This window comes from Gnatocerus cornutus, chromosome 9, assembly GCF_029298725.1.
Source record: "Gnatocerus cornutus isolate USDA-ARS CGAHR chromosome 9, icGnaCorn1.1, whole genome shotgun sequence".
In the NCBI taxonomy this organism is placed as follows: domain Eukaryota; kingdom Metazoa; phylum Arthropoda; class Insecta; order Coleoptera; family Tenebrionidae; genus Gnatocerus; species Gnatocerus cornutus.
Window position 1 is genome coordinate 3041810 of NC_142241.1, and position 26194 is coordinate 3068003.

Below are 26194 nucleotides of genomic sequence, written 5' to 3' on the forward strand. Positions count from 1 at the left end.
AGCAGTTTACTATTGTGTTTTTGAAACACGAATGTTTAATCACCTAATTAAAGGATTAAAGAGGACAAGAGAAGTGATGCAAGTGAAACTAGAATGAAATCTTAACCGAAAGCTTGGCCTACTCGTCCACAAAGAAGTAGAAAATTCAAAATTTGATAACTCTAACCTTAACCACTCTAGTTGGAAACTGTCTGATTTTACTTCATGAATGTTTGCAACTGTACTGCATTTGCGTAAATTCAGTACACATTATTAACTTTATGATCAAATGCCCTACTATGTCAAACTCTGAAGGAATCTTCAAACTCTAGCGTTGTTAAATTTTTTGCAATGAATTCTTGTCAAAGGCAAACACCACTTTTCTTGTAGTTTACAAATAATAAGCATAAAGCAAAGATGTCAATTTTATCTCTAAACCCAGCTACAAATCAGTTTTTGCTCCAAAAGTTTCTTCACACACGTTACTCTTACTGCATTGATGTGCAAAATGATATAATGAAATCTTGAAATCATTAATCTGATATAATCTTGCCCCAAAAAGCCTATGGATGAGTTTAGGGCACCTCTTCGTATTAGATGTAACGGATGTAACCTATCATTGCGAAGTCTTCAATGGCAGCTTATGCACCGGTCCAGTTTAAGAAAGGACCGGTATCTCTTTTTTAGTGTTTTGCCAACTACTTTCAATTCACAGTGCAGTTTTTAAGAGCCAGCGAAGTTCATAAATTTAAATTTGTAGGTTAGTGTAAACAAATCCATTTTGACATATTGACGTTTGACACGATATCCCCCTCTTCTTCAAAACACCCCAATTAGTACCAACTTTAATGAATTTTACCAACACAATACAATACACTGGTCATTCATGTATACTAGTTAACACTAAAATGGGGGCCACACTATCAATTGGTATGACATATAGTCACAATCCACGCACCCTTAGACCCGAAACTCCAAGAGTAAAGAGTGGGGAAAAAACACTAGCGCCAAAGTGGTTGTAGGGGAAACTAATCTGGTGAGCGCCAAATTTATTTTTTTTTTAAGTTTTGTTACGTTTATTCATCTTTCTTTTAATTTCTTACAAATTTCATTTTACTACGTTTATTCAATTTTAAAATCATTTGTCACAAATTTTATGCAATTTGCTGCTAGGCTCCGGTGACATCCACAGATTGATTCCTCTTCTCTTTAGTAGACCTACAAAATCAACAATGTTCATTGTTACATTACAGTGTAAAAAAGATACAACAACGGTTTTCCTAGAATTTTGAACCAAATTAGTTGAAATCCGTTTGAAATCCGCACCTACCTATCCATCGAACAGTTTCCGAAAAAATCGAATGCACAAGTGCAATTTGAGAACTGGGAAAATTTAAAAAATAACCGCAAAGACATTTAAAAAAAAGCAGTCGAATTACATTTGTAACATGCATGCATGCGAATTACATGCACACTCAATCTGGACATGATTTTGACCAAAGAAAAAATTTAAGAACGCTTTTTAGTCAATTTAGTCAATTTTAGTCAAATTTCGTCTTCTAAATGGCAACGTCCGCGATCTCAGTAGTGAAAATCCTACTCCTGTATTGTTCCTTTTTTCAGATTATTTTCTCGCGGACAACTTACTGACGGAGTAGTTTATCTCTTGTATTTCTGAAACGACCAACCCTTAAATTACACTTTTTTTGCGCCCCGTGTGACTTTGTAAAAATTGAGAAAGCGGTAGTTGCCACTTAGACGACGATTTGAACTTCAGTGGAGTAGATCGAGTTGAATCATCTACACTCTCTAGAAAATGGAGAAAATAATATGCTATTTACCATTTTTACGCTGGATCCGTTTTAAAAATAAAACGTGGACTTGAGATTTTGAAAACTGAAGTTTTGACGCAGTAACATGTAGGTATGATCTTAATCTTTTCTGAAACATTCGTTCCCTTCAATTTTAATATTCAATGTGACTTCGTAACTAAGCATGCATTTAGTTTAATACTTGATGGTAGACTCAATTGAAGTGTGACAGGAACAACTACAAATAAAATATTACAAATTAAATCCTTTGTCAAACGATAACTAATCTTTACCAAAATGGAGATTCTTCAGATGTAAAGCCTTCTAAAATGCAAGTTTCTAACAGGACCCACTGATTGCTCCAAAGATTTAGAATTTTTTGATAGATAACCGATGCAAGAACACAACGGAACACCACACAATATTTATTGTTTTTACGATCTTCGGTGCACCCATATCAGCCACAATATGCGAAATCACCTAGAAATCATATATTTTTCGTTCTAAAACGAATATTGCATTTATGTTAATTAAACTTACCGGGAATAAAAATAGATAGTTCTAAACAAAGCGGACGCAAAATTCCATGAAACAAATCAAAAAACCAACCGCTGAAATAAGTTTAAAAAATACTATCATAAAATGCACATGACATTTTATTTTTGAATCGATAAAACAGAATGCAAATGTTATCAACATTTTTAAATTTTTGAATTAACGGTCCTCTAACGGCTGTAAGGGAAACTTTTAGTCAGGTTTCAAACCAACAAAACACGATGTCAAGGTCATTATACCTAATCGAGTATAATACGGTGGCCGCATCTCTCTAGCCGAACAGAATGATGACGTCACAATCGCCCTGTAGACAGCGCTTGCATGAACATTTTACGATTATTTCAATTAAATTTCGCAGAAATAATGTTTAAACTTTTATTAACATATCAGAAAATTATACAGCGATTCTTTTCACTTTAGGGAAAAGCATTTTCTAACCATTTCTTAGCTATAATTTAGCAGAAATATTTTCCTAGTTTTTTAACTGTTGTTACAATTTTTGTTTCTGTAACATGTTCTATCTGTTTTTTGAATTAAAAATAACAAAAAAACACGTAATAATAAAAAAGAAAAGTATGTATATAATACTAGTGTTGGTTTTTTTGTTTTTTTAGCATTTTTAGATTTTATGTGTGTTTGTGATTTTCTTTTTGCCCTCGCATATTCTTCTTGACTCGTATTTAATCTTTATACCTTCATATATGTGCGTTAAAAAAATATATTGTCAGCTTATTAAGTCGTTAAGTTGCTAAGTCCATTTCGATTTTTTTTAACCGAGGTCGACATATCTTAATTTTTTTTTTTTGGGGGAACGAAAATAGAATGGTTCTTAATTCTGAAATCATAACACATGAAAGGATCCAATGCTGTACTATTCTGTTATTCTTTTTATAAAATTGAAAACGCATTTTGTTCAAAAATGGACTTAGCAACTTAACAACTTAAACCGACGATATGTGGCAATAATGCTTTACAGCTTACAGCAGTGAATAATTTACGGTGTACAGTACAATATTTTGTTACAAAAAATATTATTAACAATACGTCGTACGAAAATGAGGCCAAAATGCATTTTCTAACTTGATAGTTTTGTAAAATACAATGAGTACGTTTTAAATGACCAACCGTTCTGAACTCTATTGTGTTTATTATTTTATTACGCGTTGATAAAAAATGCAAGGTGGCGTTTGATCAGACACCGACATCAAAAAGTGCCGAGTGTCTTGGCTTGAGACTGCAAATAATTTTGAGAAATATTTTAAATCTTTTCACAGTAAAGCCGTAAACAAAAATAAAAATATTGTTAAATCTATTACTAATGAAATAAAAAAAAATTAAAGAATTTCCAGAGGAAATTATTACTACATATATTCTTCAACGCACATACAGGGTGATTTATAAAAAACGGCAGGCGTTGTAAAATTTTTATTTATGAACCAATTTCAAAAATTTTAAAAAGAAATTAAATAGATTTTAATTTACTATAAACTGCCGATTTTAGAATTTTTCTAAATGTCTTAGTATCTTTTGGGCGATACTCAACTTTCTTATTTTAAATTGGCACGCATATTTTTTTTTTAGATTTTTTAGATTTTATTGACTTTAATTGCCTAATTTTTTTCGTTTTTGATAATTTTTTTTAAAAATATTTTTGTAAAAATAGAACATACTACACATTTCGGAATCATGAAAATTAATATCTTCCAAATTATGAAAAAAAATGACTCCCAATTTAATAATAAATAATAAATTTAATAATTATCTTATCTTGCAAAAGTAAAAAGTTGAATATCGCCCAAAATATACTAAGACATTTAGAAGCATTCTAAAATCATCAGGTTATAGTAAATTAAAAGCCATTTAAATCAATTTTTAAATTTTTGAAATCGGTTCATACATAAAAAAAAATTCTACAACGCCTGCCGTTTTTAAAAAATCACCCTGTATATAAGAGTTGAAAGATTAAATACTAGTCAAGAAGAATCCGCGGGGGCAAAAAGAAAGTCACGTACACACATAAAATCTAAAAATGCTAAAAAAAAATGAAAAAATTATAACCTAATATTTTATCAAAACTTTTTTGTTTTCTTGTCAAAGCTGACATTTTTGGTTTAAATACTAAATAAGCTTTTGTTTGATGAATACATTAATTAACAGAAACATTTTTTATTTAAGGTTTTGGTCCACTTTTTCTCTGAACCCCACAATTATAATGTTTTGTGTATTTCTCTCTGTATTCTAGTTTTAGGTCTTATATTTATATCTTGTATAATCCTTTTAATTCATGGGTACCAACACTAGTATTAGATACATACTTTTCATTTTTATTATTATGTGTTTGTTTGTTATTTTTAATTAAAAAACATATAGAACATGTTACAGAATTAAAAATTATAATAACAGTTAAAAGTAGACTATAAAATGTTACTTCTGGACCACGGCATTTGGCGTCTTAAAAATCACGGCAAAATCCTACAAATTTAACTGTTTGCCTAAAAGCAAACAACCAAAAAAGGGCTAAAACCCTTTAAAAAGCATTAATTTTTATGCACCCCAAAAGTACCCAAATATCTGTAGACCACCAAAAATTGGGCACACGAAAAAACGGGGTAGAATTCTACAAATTTAGTGTTTTTCCAAAAGTAGACAACCAAAAACGTTCCAAAAAACTTAGAAAATGCCTTGTTTTTAAACACCCCAAAATGGCTTTCTATTTCTGGACCAGGGCATTTGGCGTGTTAAAAAACAGGACAGAATCCTACAAATTTAGCTGTTTGCTCAAAAGTCAACAACCAAAAAAGGCATTAATTTTTATCCACTCCAAAAGTACCCAAATATCAGTAGACCACCAAAAATTGGGCACACGAAAAAACCGTTAAAATCTCCCAAAATAATGCAAAATCATCTCAAGAGCACTCTGAAAAACTTTCCAAATCCGTTGTTTTTAGACATTCCAAATGGCTTTGTATTTCTGGACCAGACCAATTGGCGCATGCAAAAAAAGTAAAAACATTACCAAATCAAAGAGGTATATTTGGCGCCCTACAAAACAAGGCAGGATCCTAAAAATTTATGTTTTCCCAAAAGTTAACAACCGAAAAAGACAAAATCCTTCAAAAATCATAGTTTTTAATGTGAGCAAAAAATACTCTAAAGTTTCTTTTCTTGTAAATCAATAGCCCATCAGAAATTGGACATATGAGAAAACTGTTGTAAATCATCCAAAATCAAACCTAATTATGTTAAAAGCACCCAAAAAAAACCTTACCAGAATTCCTTGTTTTGAGTCACCCCAAAATGTATTTACTTCTAGACCAATACATTGGCGCATGCGAAAAATTCACCGGTCGGAATGGCGACTGGTAAAAATATTAGACAAATAAGAGCTCTTGTTTTTAAATACCTCAAAATAGATGAACCAAGTATTACGCTTCCCATCTACGATTATGCACATTGTTAATATTAGTTAATAAAAATCTGCCATCTAGCAGAGAAAAAGAGAATAAAGTCTTCCTGTCTGCGACTCACAGATCGTTAAACCTAGCTTAATTGTCTATGCTGTGACTAAACATAAGGCCCTTTAAAATTTTTTGGAATTTTTTGATTCGTTTTGAAATTCAGGCGAAGCCCTCATGAGCGTCCACACAGTGGACTAGTGCGTAGCATGCGGAGCGAATTTTATTTTACAACTAGAATATATTCTATCGCTATGAAAAAGATTTTGCGCTTTATCAAGATTTGAACACGCAACAAATGAGCGCACATGTTTAAAGTGCGACGCTTAAACTTCTGGGCTAACACGGTTCTGTTTTATCAGCACGCCTATAATGGATTTTATACAAACGGTTTCGGATTGAATGTATTACGTTTATGCTAATTTTCTTGTTAATTAAAAAAATTAAATTTTTTCTGTACTTTGCATTATCACATTATTCAACTTATTTACCTACGTATCGTAAGTTTTGGATATCAGAAGGGGAAGTAAGAAAAATTTTAAAAGAGAATTTAGGTTGTTTTTGTTATATCACAATTAAATTTTGTTACAATATAGGTAGTATAGTATAAAAAGTTAGAGACAAAATTTTAAACCACGGCCATTTAAACATTCACATTTCATGTGCATCAAAAGTTCAGTCTGCTCTGGATTGCCACTTTCCAGCCATTTCAAAATTTCGCTTACACTTTCGGAAAGATTCTTTCAAATCCGCCAAAGTTTTACAGCATTCCTTCACAAACATCTTTATGCTGTCTCAAGATTTCAACAAACATCCACAACTATTTTGAGAATTGATGTGAATTCAAATTGGAGCAATCGAAATAAGAATATTTCTGTATATTTGGCGTGACACTTTTAATTATGTATTATTATAATAAGTGAAATAACTGATAAATAAAATAATTGACTCGTTCTTTGAAATTTGTCAGATTAGTGACATCTGAAAACTCTAACCTTAAAAATGGCATGGTTACACTAGGAAAACAGTGGAACTAAAACGTTGGTTTCACAGTCGAAAAGTTACTAAAGTCACGTGAGTTAGTTTCCTTATAATGAAAATACATATTACATGCATGTTTCATAATGTCATAGTTACTAATCAACAAACGACAGGGTTCTTGCCTAGTTACTTACTACTATGGGAGTAGAAAAAATAAATTATTATTACACCAAAGTAACGACACGAACGAAAAATTAAGTTTGTTTGCTTTATAATTATATAATTTGTTTTTGTAACACAACTACTAACTAAAATTGATTTTCTTATTTTGTGATATTAAAAAGGTACAGATTTTCTTATCTTACTTTGTTGTAATTAAGAGAATTGTTTATATTTAGTTATAATTTTCATTGAACATATAAATAATAATAGTTTGGTTTTTTTTCAACTTATTTTCTTACCATATCAAATATTATGTACCAACTAACATAAAGTCGTAAGTCCCGGTTTAATGAAATATTAAAAAATACTCAAGTAGAAATGTATAATTTAATCAAAGATTAAGGGCAAAAAAATGAGATTATTTTCCATTACAATTTACAGATTCTCAAACTACCTTAAAATCAGCGAAATGCACATAAAATAAAACAGGGTACATAACTAACAGAGAGAATGATTTTAACATTCATAGCTATCCTCTACAATTGTTTCTATGTTTGGTTCATCTTGCAGTGTTTTTTTCTCAAAATTTTCTAAATACCTGATGCTAACTTTACGATCATCAGAGAGATGAAGACCAATTAAAATTTTCTTTAAACCCTTTCTTTCATTTCCTTCAAGTTCAAATGCTTCATAGTATTTTTTCCGTAGACACTGTTTTAGGGCCTTCTTTGCAGAATCTTGTTTATGCCGCTTTAGTTCAATTATAATTACTGCACATTTTGAAATAATAATTAAATCAAGCTCGGGTGAGCAATCCAACTTCCCACAACTAGAAATTAACATCCAAAGGTCACAGTGAAAGTGAAAATGAGCTTTTGGTAATTCTCGGTCGGTATACAAATTTTCCACAGATTTTTTAAACGCAACATATTTCATAGGTTCATGCTTCTCTCCACTTCCTAAAGACTTTAATGCATTCACAAATGACTCTTGTTGTTCTACAGTAAACAGGTTAGTTTTAAATTTTACCAAAGCCTCCTGAAGTTTGTCTGTAAATACTTGTTTCAATTCTAGATTCGGAATTTGTAATGTCCAATTGTCACCATTCTTGTCAACAACGTTAAAGTACCCACATTCTGTGAGGAACTGAAGAGCTAAGTCTACCTGCTCTAGTTCGATACAATTCGAAATTGATTCACATAATGATTTCAGATTACAAATATCGTTCAACCCTATAGTTTTTGTTTCGATGGAAATTTTCTCATTGTCTCTAACGGCAGGAAACACCTTCTCCCGCATTTTTTCGAATTTAAATAGTTGGCAGATATATTTGGTTCCAACCGATTCAATCCAATAACTTTTTCGTACGAGATTCGGTAAATAATTGGTAATAGACACAGGATTAGAAATAGTTGTATCTTTGTCTCCCACTACAGTGTAATTGTTGTACCACATAGCAATTTCATCAAGAGCTTTTTGTCGTTGACTTTCTGTGACACATCTGTTAACTAAAGCGTTTACTTCTTCCCTAGTAAATCCAAAGTATTTATGATAACCATAATCCTTGTCCAAGAATGTTCTACGTTTCACATTGTTAGCTCCTAATGAAATCATACCGCCTAATGCAGTGACAGAAAAAATTATTACTCGTTGAACAAATTGTGCTGATATCTCATCTTTACATAAAAGACGCATTAGTTCTCGTATGAAAAACATAATCTGTCGGTCTGATGAGTTTTCACTAAATAACATATTCATAAAAGGTGCGTCGAACTCGTCAATCAATATAATAATTTTCTTATGGGTTTGTTTTGTTTGATAGTGGACCGACAAAACCTCGATCAAATATTCAAAAGCCACCATTATGTATTGTTGTGCTGTGTTACGATCTACTGCCTCTTTCCAATGATCATCATCATCGGCATATTTCAAATAGCGCAAGAAACGTTCAATATCCAGTTCTCCCATATCGTTACTTGACCAGCTGAATTTTTCACCATCTTTATGAATTAAACATGTTTCATATTTTCTAAACTGCTTCCTTATCATATCTCTAAGACTCTCCAAAAATTCGCTATATGACGTTACTGATAATTGTGCAAAATCAAGAAAAATTACTGGATGCTGTCCGCAATGCTTGCGAAAAAATCTTTTACTTCCACAACCATGATTCTCTATGCATTCTTCAGTGCATTTGTAAATTCTGAGATCCTGGAAAAGTTTATATTTCTCCAACTTTTGTTGTTCACTGCTGACAATTTCAAAAAACTTCTCCAGCATTTTGCAAGCCATAGTCTTGCCAAATCTGGGCGGTGCAGTGAGAAGTATTCTATGTGCATCCTTCATAACGCATTTAATAAACATAGACTTGTCCACAAAAGTCGATGTCCAACGAAGAACTTCAAAAACCAAGTCAGGATCCTGAAAAGACATAACAAATTGTAATTTCCATGAATTCCTATTTGAACATAAAACAAATTGTACATTTGTTCGAAGCAAGTTACTTACGTATTCACTTTCATTTGAGCCTCCGCAAGTGTCCAAAGATGTTACATCATCCATTAAATTTAATCCAAGTAATTCCTATAACAAAAGTGTAATACCATGTTACCGTGTGATACAATAATATGTCTGGTCTTACTTGGTCTGAATAGACAGGTTTACTTTCGACTTTTTTGCGCTTTGATGAGGATGAGGAGCCCTCCATCAGATGTACCTGAAAAAAAATTTATATTTAACGAATTTTTTTATCTGTAATCTGTATGAGTAAAAAAATATTAACAAAGTTCCGTTCAAAATGATTTAAAAAGATTCAAAATAAATTTTTTACAATAAATAAAAAAATGACCAATACTAAAGAGAACAAAATTGTAGCAGAATATTATACACCATTAAAAACAAGACAACCATCTGAACTCCAACAATTTCAATGAAGTAACTCAAATGAGAAATCGTAATTTTGCCATTGAATATCTCAATTCGACTGTAAATAAAAAACTAACAAAGACAGAATTTTGCAAATCTAAAAATATTTCTAGAAATTCCCTAAATATGGGACTAAATTCAGTTGGAATTAAGATTGCATGTAAAACGAGAACAAATGAGAACAAACGGGAACAATCCGGGACAAAAGAGAACAAATCGGAACAATTGGGAACAAAAGAGAGAAAAAATAAAATAAAAAAATATTCGATAATGTAGAACATAAAGCAGGTAGTCGTAAAAATATAAGTTTAGATGAAGAAGCACATAAATTAATTAGTAAATCTTTAGAAACTTTTCAATCATAAATGGACAAACTAGTTTCATACATTCCCAACGATGAGAAAGAAAAATGGAAAAAAGATTTAAAACCTATTATTACTGAAATAGACAGATTAGAAGATGGAGCAAAAATAGTCGGTTTCAAACAAGAAGTAGTAGATAAATATATTGCAAGAGCTAACAGCTAATTTATTCCTTGAACAATTAATTATGACAGACTGTGAACTAGAATCCGCTAATAATAAAATCGATGAATTGGAATATAAATTAGACAACTACAATAATTATGATCCTAAGAAATTAGCAGAATTAAGAAACAAAACAGTAGTAATACCATCAAACATCGATGATGTAAAGAAAAGAACTCTTAAAATATTTGAAAGACATACTAAAAATATGAGAGCAATAAATGAAAAAACTCAAAAATTGTAAATTAAATGGAAAGTACTGTATTCAAGAATTTAAATATATTCAATGAAGAATATCCAAAATTCAGAAAAAAGTCTTATTCAACAAGTTAATAAATTAAAAATTATTATTTTTATTCTTGCGTTTATTATCGTAATTGTTATTATTGTTTTCTTAATTTATTACTTCAACGCTAATAAAAAATAGTTCAACAGTGTCCATGAACGTACCTATGATGATACTAATACGTGTCCATAAGCTAATGTATCTGTAGAATTAGGTAAAAGATATCTTTTATCATCTTTCCAACTTAGAGACTTTTTCTTTACTTCTTCAGTAAAAATATCATGTTTATGACTCCTAATCACTCTCAGTCTATGGAAGTATTCAGTTTGATTGAATAAGCAATTTTTGTAATCTTCAAAACTTATTTCTTTCTTCAATACTGCTTTCTTGATACCTTTTAATTTTTTTGAAACACACGTTTCAGTTCTGTAACTGTACATTTTTGACCTTAAACCTATGTATTCTAATATCTTAATACCATTCAATTCATCTTTGAATTTCCCTATTACTTTCTTATTTTTATCAGAATATAATGGATGGTCCTTTGGATAATCAGATGTATCAAAATAGTCGGGTTTGTTTTTCATAAATTCATAGAAATCAGCCATTTTAATCTCATATATGAAACTGTCGGTATCTCCATAAAGAAGTTTTATTTTTTCATTAAATTCTTTTTTAATTACATTGTAATGGAAGTTATACATTAATAATTTCGATAAATCTAATACGGCTTGCCCAATGTAAATTGGTTTATTAAACAATACTTTGGTTTTATAATTGTGAACTGCTGCCAGGTGTTTGCTAAATATAGTTCTGTGTTTAAAATTAGGTTTGTTTATCGCTTTTTGTAATTTTTCTTCATCACAATATAATTTAATATTTTGTTGGTTTCTAACAGATTGCATAGACTTACCATATGGTGCATTAACCATTAGTTTCCAGAAATCTTTTTCAAAATCATTTTTCGCCTTCTGTCTTTGTTCAGTATTAAATTTTACATTATACCTCTGTGAACCTTTGTTATTCTAATACCTAAACTTTTGTAAAGTTTTAATGTTTTGTAATGAATTATATAATTTTTCTTATCATAGAAATGACAAAGTAGTTTTTCTACTTTTCCGCCCGGGGGAATTCTATTTTCCGGAGCCAAAGGCAAGTCATTGAATTTGTTATGAATAGCCAAGTCTACAGGGAATGCTAAATCAACTTCTAAAACATAACCGGTATCACTATCTGATAACAGTATACCATCAACATTTTTAATTTCATCACAAGTCAACCATTTAAAGTTTTTTTCTGGTAATCTCTGAGATAAAGCCCATCCATATAGATTATTAGCATCTATATAGATAATCTGAGTATTTTCATCTGCCTGCGAATACCTGTTACTACACTGTGAAATACCTCCTCTAATTCCGTTTTCAAAAAACAAATACATTTCATAATCAGTTAATAATTCCAACTTCACTGAAGTATATTTGAGCATACAGTCCCAAGCTAACCCCGGAGTTGTATAATACCAAACAGGATCCAGTCCATAACTCTTTTCTAAACATAAATCTCTAAAATTTTCAAATACATCAGTTAATAGCAAAACATCTAGTTTTAAGTATAAATCATGCCATTCACCCAAGTTTTCAATTTTAAAATATTTCCATACTTTCACTGCATGTTTGAATTCTTCTTGAGAAATTCCTTCTTTTGTGAGCGAAGAATAAAATTTATCTATTGATGGAAGTTTTGTTTCAGAAAATTCCTTTTCTAATTATCTTGCTTTTTTCTTTCCTAAATAACACATCTAATTCATGATTTGAAAAGTATTTAATTATTTCTCTCAACTGACTTGATTCCAGATTAGATGACAAATTGTCTAGGCTACTTGCTAAAAATCTAAATGAATCGATAAATCTCAGTTCGATATATCCATTATCATCCATTCTTAAAATTTTACTGAAAGAAATATATTTCTCTTCGTTATTAGGTATTAATTTCAATTGACTTTTATCTTCTCCTAGATTTTTTATAAACAAATGACAATCGTAAGCGCTTAAATTATGAAACAAAATTGGAATAAACAATGGTTGTCTATATTTCAAATTGCATTTTCTACAAGCAGCTCCTCTATATTTTCCAGTGTAGTGATCATGATCTCTTACTTTTGGGTTTTCTATAGAAAAAAGATAACAAATTTTTGTTTTTTTATATTCTTCTAGTTCGATATCTTTTATGGGTTTATTTTCTTTTAATAACTTGTATATTGTTCTGGCATATTCAGTTATTCTTTTTATAAAACATTTATCACTTTCCTCTCCTCTGTAAATTTCCAATGGGTTACCAATATTATTATAAGCACTCTTAATGTATAATCCATAACCACAGGGAATATGAAATTGTGTTTTATGAGTATATGATGATTCAGGATTTGGTTCGCATGTATGAATAGGTTTCAGAATAGATTCAAAATCAGAATAAATTACATTCTTTGAATATTTTTAAATTTTAATATATTATCTTCAGGCATGTTCGGAACACATGGTTCATTACTAAAGCACACATTTTGATGTTTCTTTAAAGCATCTTCAGTTCTAGCGGAGTAGTTTAAACATCTTCTACAGAAATGTTTTTTGTTTCTATTTACTTCCAACTGATCATTCAACAATCGACTCAAATTCTTATATAAAAAAAAATATATAAAATATAAAAAAAAATAAAAAAAATAATAACAAAAGATATTACATATATAGGTTTCACCAAATAATTTAAAAAAAACAATAAGGATTTTATTGGGTGTTCGTAATTTTAAATCCCTAATTATATAAAAATTATTAAATACAAATACAAAAACAGCTCAAGAAATTAGAGAATACTATAATATTACTTTGGAAGAAATATTTTATTCATATTTGGAATACACTAAAGACTTTTATTTGAATATAGAAAAATCACTCCATAAAGCAAATTGAAACGATAATCTGAAATTAAGAGAGATTGTCATGTTTTTTAGTCCGCATAAATCTAAGTGTGGGAAAGACATGTTTTCATGATAATTTAATCGATGATGACAACGTAAACAGATAACTCATCTTTTGATAACAAAAATTTTTGGACTGCAGATGTAAGGATCATTTTTAATGTATTTTGACACGCTGAATTCAAATCTGTGCTCAGTTTTTCTCCATCAAGTCTAGATTTTGAAATAGCATATGATTGTTGACCCCTCGTGATTGGTCGCGGGTCTCTGTCAAACTGAAAATATATTCAGAAATGGCAAGTAGAAAGTGTATGTTGTGAGTATGTTTTGCGTGGCTGTGATAATTATAACCTAAACCTACCTACCCAGTGTCATTTCTATCCAAACATTCCCTAATGTAAATTCTGAAAATTCTTGGATGTAAGTTGCTGTAGGTACGTTCTTTTTGGGAAAATCTTGTGAGAAATTACTGGATGACAAGTGCGAAGTCAAATAATAAACGTTTTTATAAACTGAATATAGGTAGGTATGCCCCTTTAATTATTCTATTAATTGCTATCATGTTTTGGGCGTGAAAACAACGTTTCTTCTTTTGCGACATTGGAAAACGATACACTATACCACGTGGCTGTTCAGATGTTTCATTTATTTTAATTTTCGACACAACCGTTAAAAATTACCGAAAAGCAGACGACTTATATTTAACTTATAAACTTATAATACTATTAATAAATAACAAGACATTTTATTACTTACCAGCAGCTTTAACAATGAACACCAAACCAACACCAGAGATAACTTCGAGATCGTCAAGTCTTATGGCAGAGTTTATCCCATTTTAAAGCAATCTCGTGTCTCTCTCTGATGCGTATTTTTCCCACTATATCGTACTCTGCCGTTTAGGTGGACTTAATTAATAGATGGCCCTACCATCGTGTTTAGTACCAGCGGATGATATTAGATGGACACCAATCGCTAAACTGTCAAAAGTCAGTCAAACAGGAAACTGTAGTAAAAATTTGCACAAATTTGCAACTAGTTCGCATGCGTATAAAGTTTAAAGAACTAACGGAATTTACAATTAACAACACGTTCTTCAAAATTTTCAAAATGTGGACTTAACGTAAGTTTTCAATTTTAATATCGCTAGTTAGATGTTTGTTTTCCAAGTGATCTTTACGTCTTTATCCTTTTTAAGGATACCATTCTAAAATTAGAAGTCAAATTTAGCTGATTGAGGTGACCCCGTATAAAACGTTCTGATTCAGACAACTCAGATTCATTATTTCAGTTTTTATTGTTCACTTCTTGTCATATTTCTAGTTATCAAGATTTGCAAATCGCATTCTGGTTTTATGGCACTACTACTTGTACAAACGATAATTTCCTAATACTCTCCGAGGGGTTCACCGTCAGGACACAAAGCCCCTAAAAACTCTGCCCATAATTCACAGTGAAAAATGCGAATCCCCTGAGTGTTTTTACTACGTAATGAAAATTCCAACCTGCGTACTATATTATTTATGTATATTAGTCTTAAAAATGTTATTACACAATCATATTGTAGTCTTAAGATCTCTAACTGTGTAATATATGATTTTTTATCAACAAGAAAATAGTCTGTACTTCCTTTGAAATTGAAAATAATTATGTAATAAATTATTTGTTAAACCAAAGAGTTTTATTTACATTAATCTGAATGCGAAGTGGTTAGAATTGCATTAAAATTACAATTTATGTTAATTATTATCATTTAGATAATAAGCAACATAAATTGTGATTTTAATGTAATTCATAAAAATTACTTTGAATAATAAAACCCCAGTTCAGTTTTTAAATCGAGCGCCTTTTGACAAGTAGCGGCATCTACACGAACCAGGCCGCAAAGTCGACCAGACAAGTTCTCAGGAGTAGAAAGTGCCCGTACTTGAGCATCTCTAAGTTATCTCTGCCAACACTGAAACGACTGAAACTGTCAATCATCTGTCAACGCAGAACGCAGCGGAACGGACAAAACTGAATTATCGACCGAAAGAGCGTCGCGCGCCATCCTGGTCTAGATGGCGCTAACCATATATTATCGTTTTTATTATAAAAATGTGTAATCACAAAATAAAAAAACCTCAAATTTAGTAAGTTGTGTAACAAAAACAAATTATACTTATAACGTTCACACCGTTACTACGAAACAATAATGACATTATTGGTTGCCTACCGTTGAATACAACAAACAATTTCTATAACGGGAAAAACGAGTTCTAGGGTATTTTTGAGGGATGTTTATAGACCATACCAACGCTCGAGCATCGGCCGTCTTCTGTTTAATGAAAACGCTCAATTGTTATACAATTGTTATAATTTGTTATAATTAAATTTTGACAAAGACCTCATGAGCGTCCACACAGTGGACTAGTGCGTAGCATGCGAAGCAAATTTATTTTTTTTAATTAATAAGAAAATTAGCATAAACGTAATACATTCAATCCGAAACCGTTTGTATAAAATCCATTATAGGCGTGCTGATAAAACAGAACCGTGTTAGCCCAGAAGTTTAAGCGTCGCACTTTAAACATGTGCGCTCATTTGTTGCGTGTTCAAATCTTGATAAAGCGCAAAATCTTTTTCATAGCGATAGAATATATTCTAGTTGTAAAATAAAATTCGCTCCGCATGCTACGCACTAGTCCACTGTGTGGACGCTCATGAGGGCTTCGCCTGAATTTCAAAACGAATCAAAAAATTCCAAAAAATTTTAAAGGGCCTTATGTTTAGTCACAGCATAGACAATTAAGCTAGGTTTAACGATCTGTGAGTCGCAGACAGGAAGACTTTATTCTCTTTTTCTCTGCTAGATGGCAGATTTTTATTAACTAATATTAACAATGTGCATAATCGTAGATGGGAAGCGTAATACTTGGTTCAGAAAATAAAATCTATTTTGAGGTATTTAAAAACAAGAGCTCTTATTTGTCTAATATTTTTACTACTCCTAAATTATCGAATTTTCAAGTCCTTTAACTTTTAAATTAAATGTTTTTTCCAATGTTTGATACTTAGTTTTAGAAGAACATGTAAATACAAGCAGTTGAGAATAAGAACGAAACTGATACATCAAAAAATAAGCGAAATATTTAGACGATACTTTACATGGGATTCTCCATAAGAAAAATGTCTTGGCACTCGCTTTAACAGAGTTAACTTCGGAATACAGAATCATCAGAATACATTTTGGGTCCTGACCTGACCGGACCTGACCTGTAATTTCAAAAAATGCAACCCATTATACATTTTCAAAGCAACCATCGCTTTTAGTAAATTGAAATATATAAAATCGATCAACGATGCCAGCATGGTTGATGCTTGACATTTAAAAAAATCATCACACTGACATTTATTGTTCAACGATTTATTAAGATAACAAAACTGGAAGCCAAATGTATGTAACAGTAACAAATGTAACAAAAATTGGAAACAAATCATCGTAACAAGTGTTGAAAATGCTGCATTCTGTTCATAAAACATCGCCGCACACGTTCCAAAATTTCTGGTGTTACCGATCTACAAGCTGCCGTAATCTTTGCTTTTAAATCTTCCAGGTTTTAAGGTATAGATTGAAATTTGTTAGCGAAAATAATTCTTGAAACTGACTGGTTTCAACTTGACGTGCCACAAAATTTTGACTGACGTGCGGATTTTCTGTAACATCTTGAAGAACCGCAACTTCATTCTTCATACCTGTGGCTGTTCTAGTTTTAACTCGTTGCTGTTGGGGCCAGTTTTCTCTTAAATCTTTTTTCAATTTTCGGAAAATTTTGTCTATTGGGTGTGCAGCACGGTCAGGATATCTTTGTGCATATGAATCTGCAGCCGCTAAAGCATCATCGTGTCAGTTTTCTCGTCGTTAGAATACATTTTCGTGAAGACAATGATAACTAGGAGTATTAAGTTTAGCTTGTAAAAATTGACAAATCTTATGACACTGTTCGGTACCATCACGGTACTACCCTCGTATTGGTGGGCGTCTGCGCACGCCTCACCCCCACACAGAGGGGTGGACTTTACTTTTCCTGTACATAGTTTTTTGTAAGATAGTTCTGAATAAACCTCTAAAGGAAGAACAAGATTTTTTGGCAACAGGCCCTTTCCACATTTCATTTTTTCACTACGGCGACGCTTGAAAAAGCTCAAGCGTCGATTGAGAACTCCAGTTTCTCAACAGACACCACTGGTTGATATAAAGCATCTTTGATGGTATTTTTGAAATTTTAATTTAGAAAACTCAAGTCGACACTGGAAATATTTTGTTGGTTGCATTTTTTGAAATTTCAGGTCGTACAGTTACGTGAATAGGCCTGTATATGGGTACAATAATCAAATCTAACAAATATAGATAGTGGTGGAATGACTGAAGTCCACGGACAAAGGACGTCCCATTATCTACACTAATGTATGGAATGACTGAAGTCCACGGACAAAGGGCGTCTCATTATCTGCACTAATGTAACGTAACTCGGTAGCGGTTTTTTTTGTCTCGGCACTTATTTAAATCGGTTCGAGCAACGAAGGAAACATTAGCGGAGATTGATTTATTTAATCGAGTTTGACTTATTTTTAATACAGGATCTCTTTGACCATCAAGATGTGTTTTGGGTATGTATGCGTAACTTACACTTAAAAATCAGGAAGCGCGAATTCATTGTTTAATCATAGATCATCATTTGATGGACAAATATTTGTTGATACTCTGTATAAAAAATTTGCATAAATACCAAGTATCTAACAGGCTTTTTTTAAGGATACTTATGCAAAAGTACAACAGATAAATGAAATGGACGCGACGAGTATCGAATTTCATTACAACTTGGTCGATTTTGAATCAATCGTTCGACGGCAATAGATATTAGAGAGACAAAAAATGCAAGTGTGTAAGGCTTAATTGCGGGAACTCATTACACAAAAGCAGTAAAAAATAAGAAAATTTAAGAATCTGCTAATTGACAGATTTAATGCTTTTGTATAGTGAGTACTGTAATTAAGCCATAAAATCACTATTTGGTAAAGTAACCCAGAAGGTATAATAAGGCTATATTGCACTAATAAAAATTTTGACCGTCAATTATTATCTCTTTTGTACCCTTATCGGCAAGCGCGTGTCCCAACAATAAATCATGGTTTGCCTGAACTAACCAGAACCGGCTTAAAATATTTTAGTAATCATAAAATTAGGATTTACCTGCGGTCCTAAATTTACCATTTATTACATTCTTTAAGAAAAACAATAGAAATGTGGATAATCTGCGATTAATAATAATCTCTTTGTCCAAGTTTTATGTAATTCTTGCACATGTTTCCATAATTTTTAAATATTATTAAGCCGGGACTGGTCGAAGTGACCAAAGTAAGCGTTGCGGTACAACCAGATGGTTTACAACTCTGGGATGTTTTCTATTGTAGACAAGTTAACTTTTACACAATGGGATAATTTTACTGCTGCTATATAGCCTTATACCTTCTGGGTTACTTTACCTGCTGTAACTTGACAGCGGAGCTTCAAATATTGTCCGAGTGTATTTATAACCAGTATTTGTTACCTCTTTTCTTGGGATCTGAAGTGGTATCTAAACAAACTGCCCCTTCCGGGTGACGAAGACTTTATTACTTAAAGCATAATCAAAGAAACGAACGTGTAATCAATTTCGACTTTCTATATTTTAATCCATTCCCGACCTACTACAACAATAGCGTATCGAAACAATACGATTTTTCATTAATTTTTCGCATATTGCGATATTTCTCGAAATTTTATTGCAAGCGTGTGATTTTGGTACGGGGAGAAGTTACAAAAAAAAACATATCCACAAATAAATCCTAACTTATTCTGTTCTGATGATGTAAATAAAATATTCTTCATAATTTAATTATTAGTTCTAAATCGACGTCACCCCATTCCCCTTCACACAATTAAAACAACGACCATCACACAGCGATAGTCGCGATAAACAAATATGAATTTGACTAAAACAATAAATTAACAAGAGATTAAGAAATCCTGATAGTCGTTTTATTGTAGTTTAACAAAAAAAGAAAAACGAACCGTTCATCATAAATACCCCAAAACGTAGACAAGTACCATTTACGACTCGGCCAACTTATAATCGTTCTAAAGAAGTATATAAATAATAGATATTAGAGAGACTAAAAATGCAAGTGTGTATGACTTAATTAGGGTAATTATTACACAAAAGGAGTACACCATCATAGCACTTGAGTTAGTTTTGTTATTTATAAGTATTTATGAGTACCGACATCCACTCCACACTCTTTGTCACCAGAAAAAAACCGACCATCAAACAGGGATAGTCGGGTGGCACATTAGGGGCTATTCTGTATCGAGTCGGTTAAATTTAAAGGGTGGTTAAATTTTAAAGGTTCTTTAAAACGAAATTCCTATTCTGTATCAGCCAAGTCCGTTAAAATTTTAACCTAGGTACGTTAAAAAACTGCTTATTTTAAGGGCTAGTCGAAGCCATCCCTTAAATTTAACAGGGTTTCTGTTTGACAGTTCGATGCTTGATATTTTTATAAATATTGCAATTATAACATAATTCTTCCATAAATTTGTTGCAACTCAAAAATGGCATTGGATGGTTTAATACATTTGATAATTATGCATGATGAAGAAGATCGAATACGAAGGTAAAATTACAGGTTAGATTATAAATGTTTATCTAAAACTTAAATTATTTGCAGAAATGAAGTTCGTATAAAACACCGACACTTGAGAGATTCAAGCGATCCATTTACATTGCCGGATAAATTATTTATAAAATTGTTTCGACTAAACAAACCAAGCTTTAGTAAACGATTTAGAACAGTTCATGCAAGACCCTCAAAAAACGAAAAAAATTCCAGTTTCCATAAGAGTTTTAACGGCTTTACATTTTTTTGGACATGGAAATTACCAATTGGGAGTTGTCATGTATATTCATTCGCACTTAGCCAACCTAGCGTGAGTAGATGCATTTCGGAAGTGTCTGTATTTGTAAGGCATATATTGCATAGATGGATTCAATTTCCGAATGATGCTGAAAGCAGAGCAAGACATAAGGAAAATTTTCGACAGTTTGATCAGAGGTTTGAGAATTTAATTGGTATAATTGACTGCACGCAAATAAGAATTGTTGCTCCACCAGAAAATCATCCAATTCACCCAGGAGCCCCATATTTTTGTCGGAAGCATTTTTATTCAATTAATACACAAATTGTATGTGACGCAAATAAGAAAATTATTAATATAAATGCACGATTTCCGGGGTCAGTCCATGATTCTGCCATTTGGATGATGTCCCAGGCGAAACAAACACTGCATGAATTATATGTTCAAACAGGACAATCAAATTATTTGATAGGTGATAGTGGCTATCCATTAGAACCTTGGCTATTGACACCATTTAATCAAGTGGCACCTAATTCCCCAGAAGCAAATTACAACAGAGCTTTATCAAGAATCAGAACAAAAATTGAACATGTTAATGGTTTATTAAAATCAAGATTTAGGTGTATTCATGGACATAGAGCTCTGCACTACGATCCTATTCGAGCAGCAAAAATAATTTACAGTTGTGCTATGTTACATAACATGTGTCGACATTATAACGTCCCCTTACCTGAAGAAGAACAAAACCAACCAGAAATTATTGTAAACAATGAGCAAGTAAATCTAAATGATCACGACTGGTTTAACATTGGTGGTCAAGTAAGACAAGGAATTGTAAATGTACATTTTAATATTAATTAAATACATATATATATATTACATATACAAAATAACTAAAATAACTGGAAAATCATTACATAACTAAAAACTAAGTCTACCTCCTAACTAAAATAAATTTAACATTTTAATTGCAAAGCTGCACTGGGAGAAAAACGCTTTTTTTTGTCGGCTTATTTATTATTGTAGCCAATTTATTTAGGCATTCTTCATGTGCCCTGGCGATATTCTGTACATCCGGATGATTCTTCCGTTTGCGGCCTCTTTCTTGGGTTGAACTTTCCTAAAATTTGAATAAATAAATGAAAAACATTAATTTACAGAAACTTACTATTTTAGTGTTCTCCACAAAAGAATTGTTCAAATCGTCCCACGTTGGTTCTTCTTCATTGTTGGCGATTTCAACAATTGGCTAGAAATTGATCACATTAAATCTTTTTTCTTCTTGATGCCCAACTTCTGGGATCTCCGGAATGCCTGCTATAATTACTGGTGATAATAATGTCAGTAATCTCTCTTCCAATGCCTGCAACGATATTTGTGCACTGGGGCCTCCACCAGTTCTAAGCATGTCTACATTTATAGCACGCGCTTTTTTTTTAACATTTGCCTTCAAATCATTTAAGGTCTAGAAAATTTATTATTATTAACATAATTATTAAAAAAAAACAAATACTTTTTATTTAAATTGTTGTTACTTACCTCTCTCCATTGTTTATTTGTTTTTCGGGCCCCTTCAAGTTGGTTTAATTGTTGAACCAACTCTTCCCATTTGTTTTCAAATCTCTCCAATTCAACAGCATTTCTGGCTCTGCCCTCAATTAAGAAAGGATGTTGCTCCAAATATGCAATTAAACCTTCTTTTTGTTTTTTGGTAATTCTTGGAGCTCTCGACATATTTATTTAAACTTTTAAACAAAGTAAGGTAGAGGATCAACTAGACGCACCAAGCACAACCACAATAATGAACACAAATTCTAGATCAAAATAACTTACCTTCTTGTAATAAAATAAGATGGGAAGAAAATCAGCACGTTTCGATTATAAATATTTTGCATATTATTATCTTTGACCCAAACTTTGCCTGCTCATGGGTTTTTCGAAGTTCATCTTGAAGCCAGAAACAAGAAATTTTCATTTTTTGTAGCGTTTATACGTTTGTAACAACGAAACAAATATATTTATTTTTTTATTTGCTTCGTTTGAATTTAAGTCGATGTCACATAAAGCGCACGCGCACGATCACAACAGCCTACTGTCGGGTCACGGGGGCGTCACTCTATAGACCCTTGTGGTACCTTGTGGAGATTGATCGACGGTGGCGGACTCTGTGTTTAAGTCACATAAGTTTTGCAATTTTGATGATGAAAGAATACAGATTTCTAATTTACCTTAATTGAGGAGGATGCATATAATTCAAAAAGAGAAACAAATACAATGTTTATGTTTTGTTCAACGGAAAGTTTTAACATGTGTTGTGTTGAATTTTAAGTTTTTAGTTTTTTCTCGAGTTTTCTTCAGTTGTAGTGTTGAAGTTTATAAGAACGGTTAAGGTTCCACTGGTCATCTTGTTTTGTTGTTTCAATAGAACTGAATTTATTTAATAATTAGTTCAGGAATGACCATATTTAATACCAAGCCAAGATCGGTGAGTATTATTAATCTAAAATGTATATGCATATTTCAATTATTTATTAATTTGTAGAATTATTTACACTGGAGTCTAATAAAGAGACCAGCTATTTTCATTACCAGAGATGCACCAACTTGCAACACTTCAGAAAAATTATTTGGTAAATTTAACATTGTTAAACTTTAGTTAATATTACAAATAATTGTATTTTAGATACAATAGAAAAGATGCAACAACCAGAATTAAGAGTTCAACACAATTCAAGAAACCTTTATGAAGAGTATGTGGAATATTGAAAATTCAGCTCTTTTTAAGTGAAAACATTCCAACATCTTAAACATCAATGTTTGGGGACACTCTTGTGAAATTTTGCTTCTGCAATCGTTATTGAAACATACATTTTCAACGTCGCGAGTACTACAAAAAAATAGGTATGCTTATGAATCGTTGTAATATGTATTTATATGTTGGGTATTTATTGTTATTTATGTTTCTATGTATAATTGTATAATAAATATGTTACATTGAAATAGCGTTTTCAATTGAAATTAAATTATTACAACCAGTGAAAAAATGCTCACAGTGGTTCGTGTCTTATGTAAGGTAGCTGGTTTGTGTCTTCGGGAATAAGTAAAACTTCTGTGACTTTTTTATAGATGTCGCCTCCGCGCGTCATTTCCGAAAATTTACTATAGAGTGGGCTATCTATTTACTCCTTCATCTAAGTTTCGGGTCAGAAAACCTACCACCATGGCTGGTCAGTGACTTGTTAGATCGCAATAAAAATTCGGACAGCTGTCAAATTTGCTTGGTTCCTCTGAAGATATCATAAAACGTCATAAAGTGATAATCACTGCATTACCCGCAAAGTTGGGACCTTTATAAGTTTATAATTTATAAAGGGCCCCACAAACCTCGTTCTTGCACGACGGTTTCGACGGTTGGAACGAAACACGGTGAATCGAGTATATACGGTGGCCGCATCTCTCTAGCCGAACAGAATGATGACGTCACAATCGCCCTGTAGACAGCGCTTGCATGAATATTTTACGATTATTTCAATTAAATTTCACAGAAATAATGTTTAAACTTTTATTAACATATCAGAAAATTATACAACGATTCTTTTCACTTTAGGGAAAAGCATTTTCTAACCATTTCTTAGCTATAATTTAGCAGAAATATTTTCCTAGTTTTTTAACTGTTGTTACAATTTTTGTTTCTGTAACATTTCTATCTGTTTTTTGAATTAAAAATAACAAAAAACACGTAATAATAAAAAAGAAAAGTATGTATACACGGTGTCTCGCATAAGGTTAGCTTCCTTAAACATAGAGAAAGTTGATGGTTTTAGGATTACAAAACTTTAATGGCAAATTGCGTTTAGAAGACATTTATAAAAAACACTCAAAAAAGTACAACTTTTGGGAACCTCTCTGTAATAATGAAATTCATCCTTGGACATTTACTAATTTTGTTTCTATGGTTATAAGGTATTGTTGGATCTGTCAGCAAAATTTGGGTCGTTTTGTGCTTTTTCAAGCATCCACTCGCAAAATTGAACTCTTTTAGGGTAATCTTCTGGTTCCAAGCTTGCACACGAGAGTAATGAAACGGATGGAGTTGTTGCTCTCGGATAATACGCCATGCAGTTGTTCGCAAAACGTTTGCAATTCGCCTTTTGGTTTCACGAGTGCTGATCACTGCTTCTTCTTCAACAGGTTGAAGTATTGCATCTTCTGCTTCCAAAACTTCAAGCGTATGATGGCTTTCCCGATGGCGCGATGGTATAATCGTACCTGTAGTACGTAGACGATTCAATGCGTATCTCTGTGGGGAGCCACTCTTGCAGGAAAACGCTGATTGTACAGGCGGGCGGTTTTAGCAGCATTACATCTGCATTCTCCATATAACAGAAGCATATCAGAATATTTCGCAGCAAAAAACACTTTTAAATTTGTGACAAAAGTCAAAATTGACAATTTAGTGTTGCTATAGAAAATTAACGGTTTCATTGTAGTTGCTTAATTGTAGATCAATGGTCCCAAAATTTCAATTTACAAAAATGCCTTTTTTTCGCTTATTATTCAGTTTAGGCCCAGATGATATATATATTTTTTGTTCCTTATAAACTCACAAATCTCACATTTTCAGGAAGCTAACCTTATGCGAGACACCCTGTATAATACTAGTGTTGGTTTTTTTATTTTTTTAGCATTTTTAGATTTTATGTGTGTTTGTGATTTTCTTTTTGCCCTCGCATATTCTTCTTGACTCGTATTTAATCTTTATACCTTCATATATGTGCGTTAAAAAAATATATTGTCAGCTTATTAAGTCGTTAAGTTGCTAAGTCCATTTCGATTTTTTTTAACCGAGGTCGACATATCTTAATTTTTTTTTTTTGGGGGAACGAAAATAGAATGGTTCTTAATTCTGAAATCATAACACATGAAAGGATCCAATGCTGTACTATTCTGTTATTCTTTTTATAAAATTGAAAACGCATTTTGTTCAAAAATGGACTTAGCAACTTAACAACTTAAACCGACGATATGTGGCAATAATGCTTTACAGCTTACAGCAGTGAATAATTTACGGTGTACAGTACAATATTTTGTTACAAAAAATATTATTAACAATACGTCGTACGAAAATGAGGCCAAAATGCATTTTCTAACTTGATAGTTTTGTAAAATACAATGAGTACGTTTTAAATGACCAACCGTTCTGAACTCTATTGTGTTTATTATTTTATTACGCGTTGATAAAAAATGCAAGGTGGCGTTTGATCAGACACCGACATCAAAAAGTGCCGAGTGTCTTGGCTTGAGACTGCAAATAATTTTGAGAAATATTTTAAATCTTTTCACAGTAAAGCCGTAAACAAAAATAAAAATATTGTTAAATCTATTACTAATGAAATAAAAAAAAATTAAAGAATTTCCAGAGGAAATTATTACTACATATATTCTTCAACGCACATACAGGGTGATTTATAAAAAACGGCAGGCGTTGTAAAATTTTTATTTATGAACCAATTTCAAAAATTTTAAAAAGAAATTAAATAGATTTTAATTTACTATAAACTGCCGATTTTAGAATTTTTCTAAATGTCTTAGTATCTTTTGGGCG

General features: G+C 31.8%; 2 protein-coding genes and 2 long non-coding RNA genes across 5 annotated transcripts; 1 reads left to right on the forward strand and 3 right to left on the reverse strand.

The window, feature by feature from the left end:
• Window positions 1–1027: 1027 nt before the first annotated feature.
• LOC148167810 (uncharacterized) lies at window positions 1028–6822 on the reverse strand. 2 transcript variants are annotated; one of them, XR_015770696.1, is made up of 5 exons: window positions 6796–6822; window positions 2331–2401; window positions 2084–2270; window positions 1821–2028; window positions 1028–1197 (listed from the first exon to the last, which is right to left on the reverse strand). It is a non-coding gene; the product is annotated as an uncharacterized LOC148167810 (long non-coding RNA). The 2 variants fall into 2 exon arrangements; XR_015770695.1 differs by lacking the exon at window positions 6796–6822 and having other exon boundaries at window positions 2331–2781.
• A 494-nt stretch (window positions 6823–7316) lies between these two features.
• On the reverse strand, window positions 7317–14496 carry LOC148167811 (uncharacterized). Its single transcript, XM_088044652.1, has 4 exons — window positions 14409–14496; window positions 9585–9659; window positions 9452–9526; window positions 7317–9364 (listed from the first exon to the last, which is right to left on the reverse strand). Exons 2-4 carry the CDS (start codon window positions 9648–9650, stop codon window positions 7460–7462), a joined length of 2046 nt encoding a protein of 681 aa, XP_087900778.1. The 5' UTR covers window positions 9651–9659; window positions 14409–14496; the 3' UTR covers window positions 7317–7459.
• Window positions 14497–21859: 7363 nt separating this feature from the next.
• On the reverse strand, window positions 21860–22652 carry LOC148167812 (uncharacterized; the record flags this gene model as incomplete). Its single annotated transcript, XM_088046431.1, has 2 exons — window positions 22129–22652; window positions 21860–22054 (listed from the first exon to the last, which is right to left on the reverse strand). Coding segments are annotated over exons 1-2 (390 nt in total), but the record flags the coding sequence as incomplete, so codon positions are not given.
• A 49-nt stretch (window positions 22653–22701) lies between these two features.
• Window positions 22702–23595, forward strand: LOC148167813 (uncharacterized). The gene is made up of 3 exons (XR_015770769.1): window positions 22702–23074; window positions 23132–23219; window positions 23273–23595. It is a non-coding gene; the product is annotated as an uncharacterized LOC148167813 (long non-coding RNA).
• Window positions 23596–26194: the final 2599 nt, after the last annotated feature.